At 36.8% G+C, this 13,941-nt stretch overlaps 1 protein-coding gene across 1 annotated transcript in view; it reads right to left on the reverse strand.

The window, feature by feature from the left end:
- KIF2A (kinesin heavy chain member 2A) overlaps positions 1 to 13,941 on the reverse strand; it is a 34,781-nt gene that overhangs the window by 11,214 nt on the left and 9,626 nt on the right. Inside the window, exons 8-14 of the mRNA XM_009080977.1 lie at positions 11,889 to 12,051; positions 8,527 to 8,617; positions 8,330 to 8,393; positions 7,836 to 7,927; positions 7,452 to 7,594; positions 6,516 to 6,720; positions 3,166 to 3,276 (exon numbers count right to left, since the gene is read on the reverse strand). Coding sequence (XP_009079225.1) covers positions 3,166 to 3,276; positions 6,516 to 6,720; positions 7,452 to 7,594; positions 7,836 to 7,927; positions 8,330 to 8,393; positions 8,527 to 8,617; positions 11,889 to 12,051 — 869 coding nt within the window. The remainder of the gene's footprint in view (positions 1 to 3,165; positions 3,277 to 6,515; positions 6,721 to 7,451; positions 7,595 to 7,835; positions 7,928 to 8,329; positions 8,394 to 8,526; positions 8,618 to 11,888; positions 12,052 to 13,941) is intronic.

Raw genomic sequence — 13,941 nt, forward strand, 5'->3', positions numbered from 1 at the left:
GCAAAAGGAGACAGGAAAAATATGTGGTGGAAAGTGATTAGAAAGTCTGAAGAGCTACTACCTTACAGACTTTAGTGTAAACCTCTAATACTGCTGCACATCAGTTACTAATGAAAACAAGTGTAGATTTAAGATCACACAATTGCATGTCACTTGTTCTGGGTGCCAATTAACAAAATACTACAAGTTCCCAACTCATTTAGACATGTGCACTTCTTCCATCAGTTCAATGTTCAGAGCACACCAGAGACAAGGATGTTTAGAGTGATGATGTTTGTCTTCCCAAGCCAGCACTGCACATGACAGAGCCCTGCTGTCCTGGGGATGGCTGAACCTGCCTGCCAGTGGGAAGTGGTGAATGAATTCCATGTCTTCCTTTGCTTTACCTATTTACAACAACTGCTGTATCACTAGGAGACTGCTCCAACATTTTTAAACAGTGTAAGACACAGCAGCTATAGGGAAGTGCCACTGCAGGTGCTGTCAGCCATGTGGATACCCAGTTCAGGGCACCAGACTTGGTGCATGACATCTCCTCATGCCCCACAAGCCCAGTCCTGGCAGGACAGGAAGACTCCGACCTCTTTGTCACTCACTTCTTCATTCGTAATTCCAAATAAGGATGGAAAAAGCTGCACACTTATGGACAGGAATATCTTTGACTTGTAATGCCATTGTTCCTATTTTGAATGCGTTTACATTGCTTGTAAGCCATTACAGGGGGTGAATGGCCCTGCTGGGACACTGAAGTCTGCAGGCCCCTACCCGCACCTTGGAGGGCTGAGGGGTCTGGCACTTCAGCTATGACTGCAGCATGACAAGGAGCAGCAGTAGCTAAAAACCGAGGCTGTTCTGTGTAGTCACACTGCACCTTTCAAACAGTGATAACATTATCCTATTACACAACTCTTCGAAAACAACATAAAATGTTTTTTAAAACTATTTAAGGACAAGACCAGTAAAACTGCAATGACTAGTAAAGTTCAAACAACCTATTTATGCTGACTGTATGTCTCTGGATTCTTTAGAAGGAAGCAGATCCTAATCATAACTGTCCATGTTAGGAAGTTTTCCCTAAAGATGTAACTTTTATAATTGCAACAGGCAGTCCATAAACAATAAAAAGTCACATAAAAATGAAGTATAGAAAGTAGAAAATAAACTTTACTCAAATGCCTTATTTGCAGATTAGTATGTCAGAAAACAAGTGGGAAAGGCACAGCAGGTATTTTATACCAGGAAATTTCAAGAATCTCTTAGCAAGTTAAAATCACAAGAGTTTACTACATCATCTTATGCCCATTCCATACTGGAAAGCACCACATAGTTGCAAAATGTCTTACTCTTTAACAGCACATTAGAACACCAGATTAAATCTTTGTCTTGCTGAGAAATCCCATAGCTGTGGGCTAGGGTTAAACCACAAGAGTAACTTCAAGCTCAAACCTTGCCGAGTAAATTCTTGATAAAAAGTTACATGTAAACAAACACTAAAATCTGAATTTCACAAGTGGAGTTGCTGCTAAGATCTACAGGGAAAAATAACAGCAGAATGAGAATGAAACCAGGATCTCATCTTGACAAGGGTTTCTTCGTTGTGAAGTGATTATAGTTGTGTTAATGAGAAAACAGAAAAATAATTCAAGCATATTTCCACTGACTTTCAGTGGGGATTCTTTTCCTTAATTAATAACTTCATTAAATACTCACAAATGTTAATTAGTGGATGTACTGAGAGTAATTTCCAACATGCTAACTTTCCCAATCTCCTTCAGCAGTAGCGGATGCACTAGCTAGAGATGCACAATTTAGCATTTTGATCCTGTACAGAATTTATGAAGCTACAGAATCATAGAATGGTTTGGCTTAGAAGAGATCTTCAGAGGTCATTTAGTTCAACTCCCCTGCAGTTAGCAGGGATGCCTTCAGCTAGATCAGGTATGCCTCAGTGGGAAGGAAAGCAATCCTGTCTTTTCCTTCAGAAAACTGAAGGAGAGAAAAAGGTTAAAAAATATCTTTTACTACCATTTTCAGATTAGAACCATAGCTAACAGCTGAAGGGAAGCCTAGGCAGCCCTAACACCATGGTTTTCACATTGTGGCCTGCAGACTTCTCTGGCCTTTAGAGTAATTAATTCCAAGGAGTCTGTGAAAAGTAGCCAACACAAACAAGCCTAGCAGTGTCCACTGCAGAGAGTTTACACTTCCCTAGGGAGTAATGTTAAGGATGCCCAAGTAAGACAACTGGACATCAGTGCTTTAATCTATCCCTTCCATCCCCTGTCAAAAGAATTCTGTTTTTCAGACTGATCCAAGTGCACATTTACAACCACTCCATCACTGTTTACATGGTAAGTATGTATAAAGTATGCATAAATTTACATATTCATACATACTTACACATTTATAACAGTTAATAATTATTTACAACAATCGCAATGTATATATTTTGCCTATATTTATATATACTTTTATATTTTACATATTTATTTACAACTACTCCTCCAATCTATCCCAATAGCTTCCCCTTAAACAGCCTGAAGCATATTCTGTGCCCTTGATACCAACTTTCAATTTAGTCTGTGTCATTTAGTGATCATAACTCATCACTGTATTTCCAGTCTACACCACGCTTTCCAAAATTCTGCATCAACAAACAAGACTCTTATATAATTAGGACATTAAAAACAAGCTTCTCAAGCTAGAAGTGTTTCTAGTTGTCTGCCTAGCTAGAAAACTAGAGCGAGCAATAAGAAAGGTCAATAAACAGTGAGAAGGGAACAAGTTACCTGAAATCACAGAATCATAGAATCATTCAGGTTGGAAAAGACCTCTAGAATCACTGAGTGTAACCCAGCACTGCCAACATCACTACCATGTCCATAACTGCCACATCTACACACCTTTTAAATACCTCCAGGGGTGGTGACTCATCCACTTCCCTAGGCAGCTATTCCAGTGCCTGACAACCCTTTCGGTGAAGAAAATTTTCCTGCTATGCAATCTAAACCACAAAGAAATGTCGCTCCCTCCATATGTAGTGTCAGTTAGTAGATAAATCTAAGTCCAACACGTTGCCAGAACCAAGCGACCGATTTTAAACCTAAAAGCCTAAATCCACAGTGTCTTTTCTCTTTGTTATAACAGTTAACCAAATCAACTTACCATACAGGTACGGGAGTTTTCTCCAATGAATGAATCTCTTAGCACCTGAGTAAGTTTACTTGCTCTGAAGGGTGTATGAGGTTTATTTCGGCCTAAGGCTCTAATGCACTCCTGAAAGAACAAAGAGGTTCTTAAACATGGGTTGAATAAATGTAATAAAAATGCAACTCAAAACCTGAAAATACATGTTTTATTTGTGCTGCTCTTCCATAAAATATCATAAAAGTTTACCATTAAAGCTTTGATTCAGTAAGTGTTAGGCTTTTACAGCTCATTAAGTTCAGGATGGAGGAAGTAACTAATAAAGGACTTAGAAGCTCTAAGAACTTTCTGAATGTCATCCAAAATGTTCATACCTATGGTATGCAACAAAACAAAACCGTGCTGATGTTAAATGTTCAGGCTAACAATTATTCCTGATTATCAGGTACAAAAGCCTAAGCAATCTACAACCTCTGTCAGCAGAAGCAGCATAGACAGCATGTTAACTCTATCAGTTACAAGCAGTAGCTTTGATCCTGACTTTACCACTGACGTTCTTTACAGCTAGGAAAAAAACAAATTTTCTGAAAGCTTCCACATGCCACAAACCTAGTAGGCATAGCTTCTCTGTTGATGTACTCAGCATTGGAAGACACCAGAAAACCTAAGTCATTCCCTGTTTTAGAATACTCTTCATGTGAAAAAGCAAGGATAAGGTCTCCTCCTTCATTCTCAAGGCTACAGGGGTTGGGGTCCATCGAGAAATACTGTACAGATGTAAATACTATGAAATTACTAAAGAAGTTACAGTAGCAACTAAGTACAACAGTGCAAACCAAGACAGCATTAATCTAAACATCAATTCTGCCCACTCAGCACTCTAACATCATCTAGTAAGTTATTGCTTACACAAAGAAAGTTTGATTTTACATTTTTGTGGTAGTGTCATCATCATACTTTGACCATTCATTCCAGATTCTGGCTTTGCCTTAACAATTTGTGTACAGGCACCTCTTCAGATGCAATGTTTCCTTGGTTCCGTTTGAACACATCTACACACGGAACTTCTACAAACAACCATATTTCAAATACTTTTCAAATTTGCGCTTTGCTTTTAGCTACACTAATAGATGGAATGGCCTTTGTGTTACATAAATAGTTCTACACAAGTTCAAGTAATCCTCCATGCAGACACATCCTTGTGGTCTTCTGAAAATTCCTAGAAACGGCTTCCTTCAAAAGCCAGGCTAGGAACTGTGGGACGATAACCCAAGAAAGCATTGCAACTGTGAAACATCATAAAACGAACTTAAAATGGGATTGGAATAAAGCTGCCCTGACAGGACAGAACAAACACGAGGGCAAGTTGGCTTTAACTGAAGTGATTATTTAAAAACTCCCTAGCTGAATTTTACATAATAGACACAGCTCAGACAAACAGAAAGTCTGGAGCTTGTTGAATGTGAATTTTGCATGCAACTGCTAAAAAAGGACTCAATATTAATATGTGAGCAAGGCAGTGCATTCCTTGAATGTTTTAATTTATACACCAATGCTACACTTACATAAAGAGAAAAGCATATTAGGCAGGAAGAAGGGCAACAGATTTTCAACAAGTGAAATTGCAATGTAAAAGCGGTAACAAATGTTTACGCTGAATTGCCAATATAGCAATCAACAAGTTTAATTAAGGCACTTTAATTTACTATAATGATTTTTAGTTTACTTACTCTTGAAAAATTAGAATTGTATCATCTCCTTCTTTGTAAAAATTACAGGAGGATGCTGCCAGCTTCTAAATTAATGGAGTTCTTAACTACTTTTGCTTTTCATCACAGCTCAGAAAAACAGGCAACACAATGGCAACACTACTTCCATGTAGAGACATGACAGAAATAACCTCCTGTACCAAAAATCTGAATGGGTTAAGACAGGACTGACATCCAGATGCAAATAGCAAATCTCAGATTAGCACCAAAGACCACTCCTCAGAACGCACTGCTTTCATTTGAACCTGACAATAATTTCAACGGTCCTGAATACAAATGGGAAAAGCTGTGCAATGGTTTTGGGGATGGATGAAAAATTAAAAACTAATGCATCACTGAGAAACTTCTATCTTCTTCTACCACCTTTTAAACCTCCACAAGACCTCCATTTATTTTTATCTCCTCTTCCCCACAGAATTTAGATCACAATCACCAGTATAGCAGCAGCAGAACCTTTTGCTAGAATTAAAGTATGTTACATTAGTATTGCATTGAAAGCACTAGACAGTACAAAAATCAACAAGTGAACTGAAAAAAACCCCGAATCCACCAAAACAGAACAAGTGCTAACATCAACACAATATTCCTTGCATTGTTTACTTTGAGGCTAAATTAGAACAGGCCACAGTTTTGGAACTGCTGCTTCCGATTTTTTGACATGACATACAATTTTGTAAGGACACAATATACATTGCAATTTTGTGGTGCCTTCTCCCAGGTTTATACTGGGATAAAACACTAAGCACAGTGATTTGGGGGTTCAGATTCTTTATATAAACTCACAGTGCTGGTGCTGAGAGTAGCACACCTAGCCAAAACTAACTAACAACAGAGTTAAGTTCTGAGATGTTCAAAACTACTGTTCCCCCAGTTGATCTCAAAAAATTACCTTCCCTATTAAGATGGAACCTGTTTCAAGCACTATAAAACAAACACACAAAAAAGGCATATGAATATTTAAAAAGCATTTCTCAGCTCTGTTGCTGTGTCCTGAATTGAGGTATGAAAATCTGCACAGTGACTGTATCAAACAATTTGCTGAACAGTTGTCAAAAATGGATTCCAACTTTCAAGGGTTATTTTAATCTATCTGTTAGCTCTTTCTGGATATGGTGCTGTTGTTTTGCTTTAATTAATATATTAACAGCAGTAAATGAGTATGTTGTCAATGTAATTTTATTTTCTACTAAATAAAAAAGGAAATAAATACTGAGATCAGTAAGACTATTTCCAGTTAGTATTTCAGACCAAAATAAGTCACATGCCTACCCAATTCAGACATACATCAGAAGTTTCTGCAAACTCAGACACTGGGGATTTCTTGTTGAAGTTGTTTTTTTGGTTGGGTGGTGGTTTTTTGTTCATTTAGTTGGTTTTTTCCAACACAAACCACATGCATGATGTTTCTGCAATGTTTCTACTTGGGAATTATCAAGTGTTCCTTCAGGCAGGCAGAGGAAAAAATCAATACACTATTTTACCTGTCACATCAGTAGACAATGTAGACAAGCAAAGCCTGCAAAACCACTAATTTTAATAGTCATTGCTATTATAGGTAGTCTTCCACCTACTCAAAGACAATGGAAACAGTTCAGTTACCTTGAGTGCTAAAAGGCTCTTGTTAATTTCTGCACCTTCCAGTCGTGTCTGCCTGTCTGCACTGGAAGTATCTGCTCCTCTTTCATTGCCAGCCAAATCAATCAGAGAAAATTTACCATGCAGCTTCCCTTTCCTTCTCAGAATAATCTGAAACACTGCATGGCTTCGAGATGAATGTGCATTTGCAGATGTTTGGCCAGATGTCCTGTAAACGAGAGAAGAGAATGGAAGGACACATGAGCAGTTGAAGGAATATACATGTTAAACACTAACCTCACAATGGTATCTTTTTCAAGGCAGATCCCTGTATTTTTTTCCATGTGTTGAGAGCATGCCTAATACGCTTGTAAACACTAGAGATACAACCCTAATAACTGGATGTACACAGTACAATTATGCCTCTTTTTCCATCTCTTCAGACAGAAATGAAAGATTAGTAACATTTCACCTCTCTTTTAAAGGCAAGAATAATCAGATCTTCAAATATTTCAGATTATCAGAGAGCTTACACATAAAATGCTGATGGCACTTTTATTTGATCATGCAGCAGTCCATGCACAAGGCTAATTTTAAAAACAATGAAGCTGAAGACTTAAAAAAAGAAAAAAAAATTGCGCTTAACCTCTGCCAGAACATATCAGGGCCTTTAAGAGATGAAGAATCTGGCAGCATTCCAGATTCTAAATGATGTGAATTTAAGTCAGTAAGCTGGTTACATAATGCATGCAATTCACATCCTGTTGAAAAATCTGTCTAGGAGACAAAGAAACTCTAACTATCTTTATTTAAAAGGAAGGTACATCCCTTACTCGCATAAAATACCATCAAAAAAACCCCACTGCATATTAAAGAGGGTCGCTATGAAGAGACCCCAAAACAATCTTGTTCTGATTATTCAATGCACGACGAAAAACTGGTGCAAGCTATGGAAGATACCTGCAGCTGTTGCCTACTTCAATAAGCTTTAGAACATCTTCAACACACTTGACTTCTCGTTCCTGCAATCCCACCACCTGGACTTGCTGTTTACCATCTTCTAACACTCTTAATTTTGTCTTCCTGTTCAACAAGTCAAAAACCTTAAGGAAGGGGGAAAACAGAACAGTTAAAGACGAGCTTTAAAAGACACTGCTGTTTCAAATTCCAGATCAAAATATGCAAAGCATTACATGGAAAAACATGACTGGAAAGGAAGTGTAAAGAATTATTTGAAATAAAGCTTTTAATACAAAAAGGAAATGAATCCTTTATATGATAAGCTCAAAATCTTGTTTGTGAATGAGGAACAGCCCCTTCCTCAGTGAAAGACCAGGTACTTACCTTACCACTGTAGATCTCAAAAAATGTTGCATATACTTGAAGTTCCAACTTCTTATAGTTTGGCTTCTTTAGCATTAGAAAGACATCACGAGCTGTGGATACATTTCCAGAATAAAGAGAAATCTCATCATGTATTTTCATTTAGTGGAAACTCATTCATGTGTAATGGTCTACTTTACAGCATTTCTTGTGTTTTGCAAGTATAACAGATAGGTTCAGTCAACCAAACCTAAAACAGTGCAGTTGAAACTGCCACGTTACACTGGAGGATGCAAAAAGACCCCAAAATTATAAACTTAATCATCTGTTATTACATTTTTTGAAGTAATCTATATTTACATTACTGTGTAAAGGTTACACATCCAGGAACTACTTTTGATGTTACCACAGCTTCACTGCATGCAAAATATGTCAACCCTTATGTTTGTACAACAGTAGAAAATTTATTGACCTCAACCAATCCTCCCAAAGCCAACAGACCAATAAAGTCTCACCTGCAAGTGCATATATGCCTTTAGAACAGTCTTGGTTCTTTCCAGAAAAGTCGCCACCCATAGTCTGAATTTAAAAAAAAATAATCAAAAATAACAATAAAAATCACAGAACTGTAACTTGCATGTTCTTCATTTATTAGAACTCATCTAATTATGTAAAAAGAGGTGTACTGATGACATGCAGAAGAAATACTCACATGGGTTTTTCCACTACCCGTTTGCCCATATGCAAAACAAGTGGCCATCCCCCTTTCAAATATGGTCTCCACTAAGGGTCGAGCGGTAAACCTTAAACGCAAAACACAACAGTACTTAAGAAACTGAAGTACCACTACCACAAGGATAATAAAAATGTTAAGGCTAGGAGTGACAAAATTGGTCCTGTAGTTTGAGAGATCAAAGGACACCTATACATTAATTCCTGAACTAAAGAAACTACCAGCTCTAAGGTATTAAAATTTTCAAAACAATCAAAAGCTACGAAGTCTCTCCTGTTTCTTTTCAAACAATATTATCCTCCTTTAAACTCTTAGAAAAAAAAATGTTCTTGTTTTAAGCATGCGTCACATCAGTTTACTAAATGGAGCCTTAAAGTCCCTAAATATGGTAGAGTAAGAAGACATTAAAATAAGACAGTGGAGCAAATATGGGCTTTGTCAATATCAAAATTTTGCTGTAGTTCTGGGTTTTTTTTCCTCCCAAAATTATCTTCCAAGATTAAATCTGGAAGACAAGTGGCCAAAACAACACTGCACACCTCAGTATTTTGAAAACATGCAGACATTCAGAAAAAGCTCAAAAAAATTAGTACTCAAGCTCTTAAGAATGAAAAAATCTAGTTACCCCTGAAGTACTGTTTGATTTGCCAAAAGTATTATCTGAAGGATCATTTCTTATTTTAGAGAATTAACTTTCAGATACATGGAGTTATTGTTCCTACTTCAGCTGCTTATCACCACAATTTCATTACAAACTCCAGAAGCAAAAGGTAAACTAATGGAGAGTTACAAAGGGAGGTAAGAGTCTCTCCGTAACAGTCTCTCTTTCTAAACTTTTTTCCAGTTGTTTACACATAAATTACCTGTAAGTGGCAGAAAAAGGAACAAATGACTACAGAAACACAGAGGTGTTACAACCTTCTTTCATTTCACTTTCAATGACAGGATCACTTACAAAAATAATATGGGCATGACTGAGCCATTCAGCAGCCAAGGGCTATGTAAAAATCTGTGTCTAGCTGAATCATGAATTTTCATCCATTTCCTTTTTGCTTCTCCTGAATATATACTTCCTGTGTTCTCAAAAGGATATTCTCATATTTTGATGTATGTTCTTTGTATATATAAAGTCAAAGATTTCACAAAGCCTATCCACCATCCTAAATGGAGCATACTCCATTTACTTCTGCTTGGCTGAGTCTGAAATTATTTATTTAGCTGATTTATAAAAAGGATCATAATTATATCTATTTTAAGGTAAGGCAAAATACAAACATACCCGAAAAAGTTTTTATAAAGCATTATACAACTCCAAATGGCATCAAAACAGTCAAATTTTACTTTTATTAGAACTTTCATTTGCAATCTTGGTCCTTCAAAAATGTAAACTGCTTCTTCTTTAAAACTCATAAGGCACACCCACTCAAACTGGTATTTTTTAATATTAACAAAATTTGCAACTCAGTGTTGCATTTCATGGATTTAAAAATACTTAAAATATAGGTAAAGCAAAATAATAATAGAAATAATGGTTGTGGTAATAATAATAATGATAACAATGATAGAGTAGTACTTTTCTACATCAAACTGAAGAGCATTTTTAAAGTACAGACATACAGTCATTTGAACATATTGGAGAAAACTGGAGCAACCTGAAACAGTTGGTTTTTTTTGCCCACTGTGACCCTGAAGTTCTGGTGAGAGCAGATGATGACACCTATCTTGCTCTTACTTCTTCTTATTACAGGAGGCCTTGAAGTAGATTGCCCTTCAAGTAATGATCAATACTGTGCCATATGAGAGAGAGGGAGAAAAACTACAGATTTACTGTTTAAGTATGAATAAAAGGATCTAAAAATAGGTTCCTGTAATGCCATTAATGTGTTACATAACTAATATAAACTGTCAGGGGAAAACTCAGTACAAAAATACAACAATATTTTATGCTGGAAACCACCCCTCACATTGAAACACTACGTTCACACAGACAAACAGCAAGAAGGGGGGTTTGAAGAACGGATTGTCAAGTAGGAGGAGAATTATTTCACACATCACCAGCAAGATGTCTCTCCCACAGCTCTTTAGTATCAAGGAAAGGAAAGATACTACCAGCAGATTACCAGCAGAGACAGGCATCTCCAAGGGCACAGCTTTGCTGTTTAGAAGTCTTCATGGAAACTAACAGACTGTAAGACTTTCCTTTCACCACCCTTCTCTAAGCATACCAAGTACAAGACAGAATGTTTTGGTTTCACAGCCTGTTAAGAATTCTTTTACTATGAATTTTCTGTTATCCACTGACTGGATGTTAGCATCCACTATCAATCCAGGTCACGATCCTAACTTTCACCTTCTAGTTATGAATTAAAGACAAGAACTAAGCTATTCCTCTGCCAGTACTCCTTAAGGTTATGGGAAGCACTTTCAAAGTATCAAGAAAATTATCTTCATCAAATTCCTTTTTAATATCAATATTCTCTGCAACAAGCTTCACAGTCTTTAGACTGCACACCAAGATCATGACATGCTGTGGTGTGTAACCTTGCCTCCTACTCTATCTGCTCCATTTAGTGCCTTGCACAAGGCAAGTGGCTACTTCTAAACATGCTTTTAATAGAATTGTGTGCATTATTCTGTATCAGCAGAAGAAGTGAAACAGAAAAACAAAGGAGAAAATGGAGATCTAAATACCTTAGGCCTGAAGGTGGATGATGTGGCTCTTGTTTTTTAGATCAGAAAGATTCAGCATTTTGAGCAAGGTAACTTAGCTCCATGCAATTCCATGTTACACCAGCCAGATTGCTTCCAGCAGAGAAGCTAGCTCAGGTATCTCAGCAATACAGCAATATAAACTCAATATCTCAATACCCTCTCCTGATTTGTTTCCATCTCTTAATCATCCTATATTCAAACTGCAAGTTCTTTGGTGCTAGGGCTGTCCTTTTCTTCCAGGTTTCCTCAAGACCAAAAGCTGTGGCTCAGGTTCCTCAGGTGCTGCACACACAGTTAATAGTAAGACAATAACTCTGAGGCAAGTGGAGAGCTCATTAAGCAACTCAGTTGCTGAGGAGGCAACACATGCTAGAGCCTGGAAACCAGCAGGCCTTGGAGGAGGACTGGGAGCAGGACTGAGGTCAACAGACACAGAGATGACATTGCAGGTGAAGAATTGGGGATAAAGAGTTAAAACAAAATAACAGGCAAAAGAATGGAGGCAGCAATATACCACTCTGGTGACACAGAGAATAGGAATAAACTCTATGACCAAGGTAAGCGCAACAGTTATTGACATGGAAAAAACATGAGAAAAAAGGTTCACAAAAAAAAGCATATAGACATACCTGTAAACCATTTCATTAGGAGCCGTGTCATCAAAGGCATAATCAAAACGAAAAGTTTGGTTTTCTAGGTACCTTGTTAAATCCACCTTTTGTTTTGGCTCATGTACCATCACAACATCTTTACTAGGAATTGTTATTACATCAAGGTCTTTCATTAAAGTTTCTATAAAATAAGTGAAATATATATTTAACTAACAACACATCATTATTTTTTACATTTTTCCATTGTTTACACTCTTATAACATCTCAGATAACACAGCTCCTCCAAGTAACAACACTGCAATGGATTTGGGCTTCCAATGCCTAGATAGTCATCTGCTAAGTAATATTTCATTTTGGAAGTCTAGTCATCCTATCCTACCAATTGCTAGAAATTCAAGAGAAGTTGTACAAAGCTGATAAGAAAAACTATGATCATTAATTACAGCACTATCGTTGTAGCTTGTTAGGTATTCTGTAACACTTCTCATGGATTTGAGATCTTTTTCCTCAGGGATTCTATACTCTTTTACAGCTTACTGCTTTGAGTTTTTTTAATTACCTTCTCTACTGAAGAAGCTAGATGCTGAAGCTCCTATATTGCTTGGACTGTCAAACTCGAAAACAGAAAGAAATTAATATCCTTACGATAATCTGCTTTATTTTAAAATTTTCTCTTTTAGCTTTCTCGAAATCCTTAATGTTACAGTCAAATTTTGCTTTCATTCCTCACATTTTCACAGACATTTCATTCCTCACAGACATTTTCATTTGTGTATTCCTCCTGGAACCTAGAGTACATGTCTTTAACATGTACTTTACAGTAAAAACCTTTTCTAAAAGTTACCTTGTAAGCAGAAAAAGCTGAAAATCCTTCCTATCACTATGACTTCAGCAGTGAGACCCTAGGTTATAATTACTATACAGCATTGCAATTTACTGCTAATTGTTGTGTGATATATGACTCAGCAAAACAGAAAACCCAGTGATCCATAATATGCACAAAAACAAAGATCCTTTGTGTGTACAGTCAGGACTCACTAATGTGTCCTACTTGTATTTCTATGTACAATTTCCTAAGGCATGCAGTTTAAGAATTTAATGTGACTTTATACAATCAGATAGAAACCTTTTCATTGGTTAACATATTGATCAGACAGTACAATGTTTACCATTGCAATACACTACACACCAACAGAAACACTCATTCAAGTCACTGCATAATCAATTTTTCAACTGCACTGCAATTAAATAAAATGCCATTATTCTACAGTAATCACAGAGGAAAAAATAAGGAACAGTGACAAAAACAGATGTCTGACAGTCAATTCTTTGCAGCAAAAACTTTTTTGTTTACCCAGTCAAAAGACGATTTTTCTTAAATAATTGTTGGGAATAAGACATTTACCTGCTTCCATCTATTTGGTATCAGAACCTATATTCCCTGCTGATGAAAATTAGCAATAGTGCCTCTGTAATTTCACTTTGTTCACCTTCAACACAAGTAGAAAGTGAAGTTTACCCCAAATGTATGAGATTTCTAAGTCAAATTTTATTCATGATACCCTCCACGGCTGAATCTAAAATCTAAGTACTACCAGACCTGTAAGTTGAATGCCCTTATCAAAACAGATTGTGCAATTTAGTTTCAATTAACCAATTTTTGAGACTATGTATTCCCTTCAGATCAATAAAAGAAAAAATACAGGGAATAAGAAAACAGTAAAAATAAAAATCAAAAAAGTAGCAGTCATGTGAAGAGGAAAAGTAAGACAAAACCTAACTACATACTGGTATTAACATATGTGTTGGAAAGGAAAAACAATTCTCCCATTTATGCTCCCGACAATTCTGTGTGTAATTCTGACAGTACAAAAATAATAAATTCATCCCACATTGTTTCAGACTCAGAGTGATGCTCTTTTGAGTCCTTCAGCTAAACAAAATATACAGAAAGGGAAGGAGAGAAATATCTTCCAGCACTGGATTCCAGAGAGGCTGAAATCCAGAAGCATTTGCATTCCTGAATTCCCACTGAGAGTAAAGAACTTCCTGTGAAGATTGGGATTCAGC

Source organism: Acanthisitta chloris, unplaced genomic scaffold (assembly GCF_000695815.1).
Source record: "Acanthisitta chloris isolate BGI_N310 unplaced genomic scaffold, ASM69581v1 scaffold12860, whole genome shotgun sequence".
Classification (NCBI taxonomy): domain Eukaryota; kingdom Metazoa; phylum Chordata; class Aves; order Passeriformes; family Acanthisittidae; genus Acanthisitta; species Acanthisitta chloris.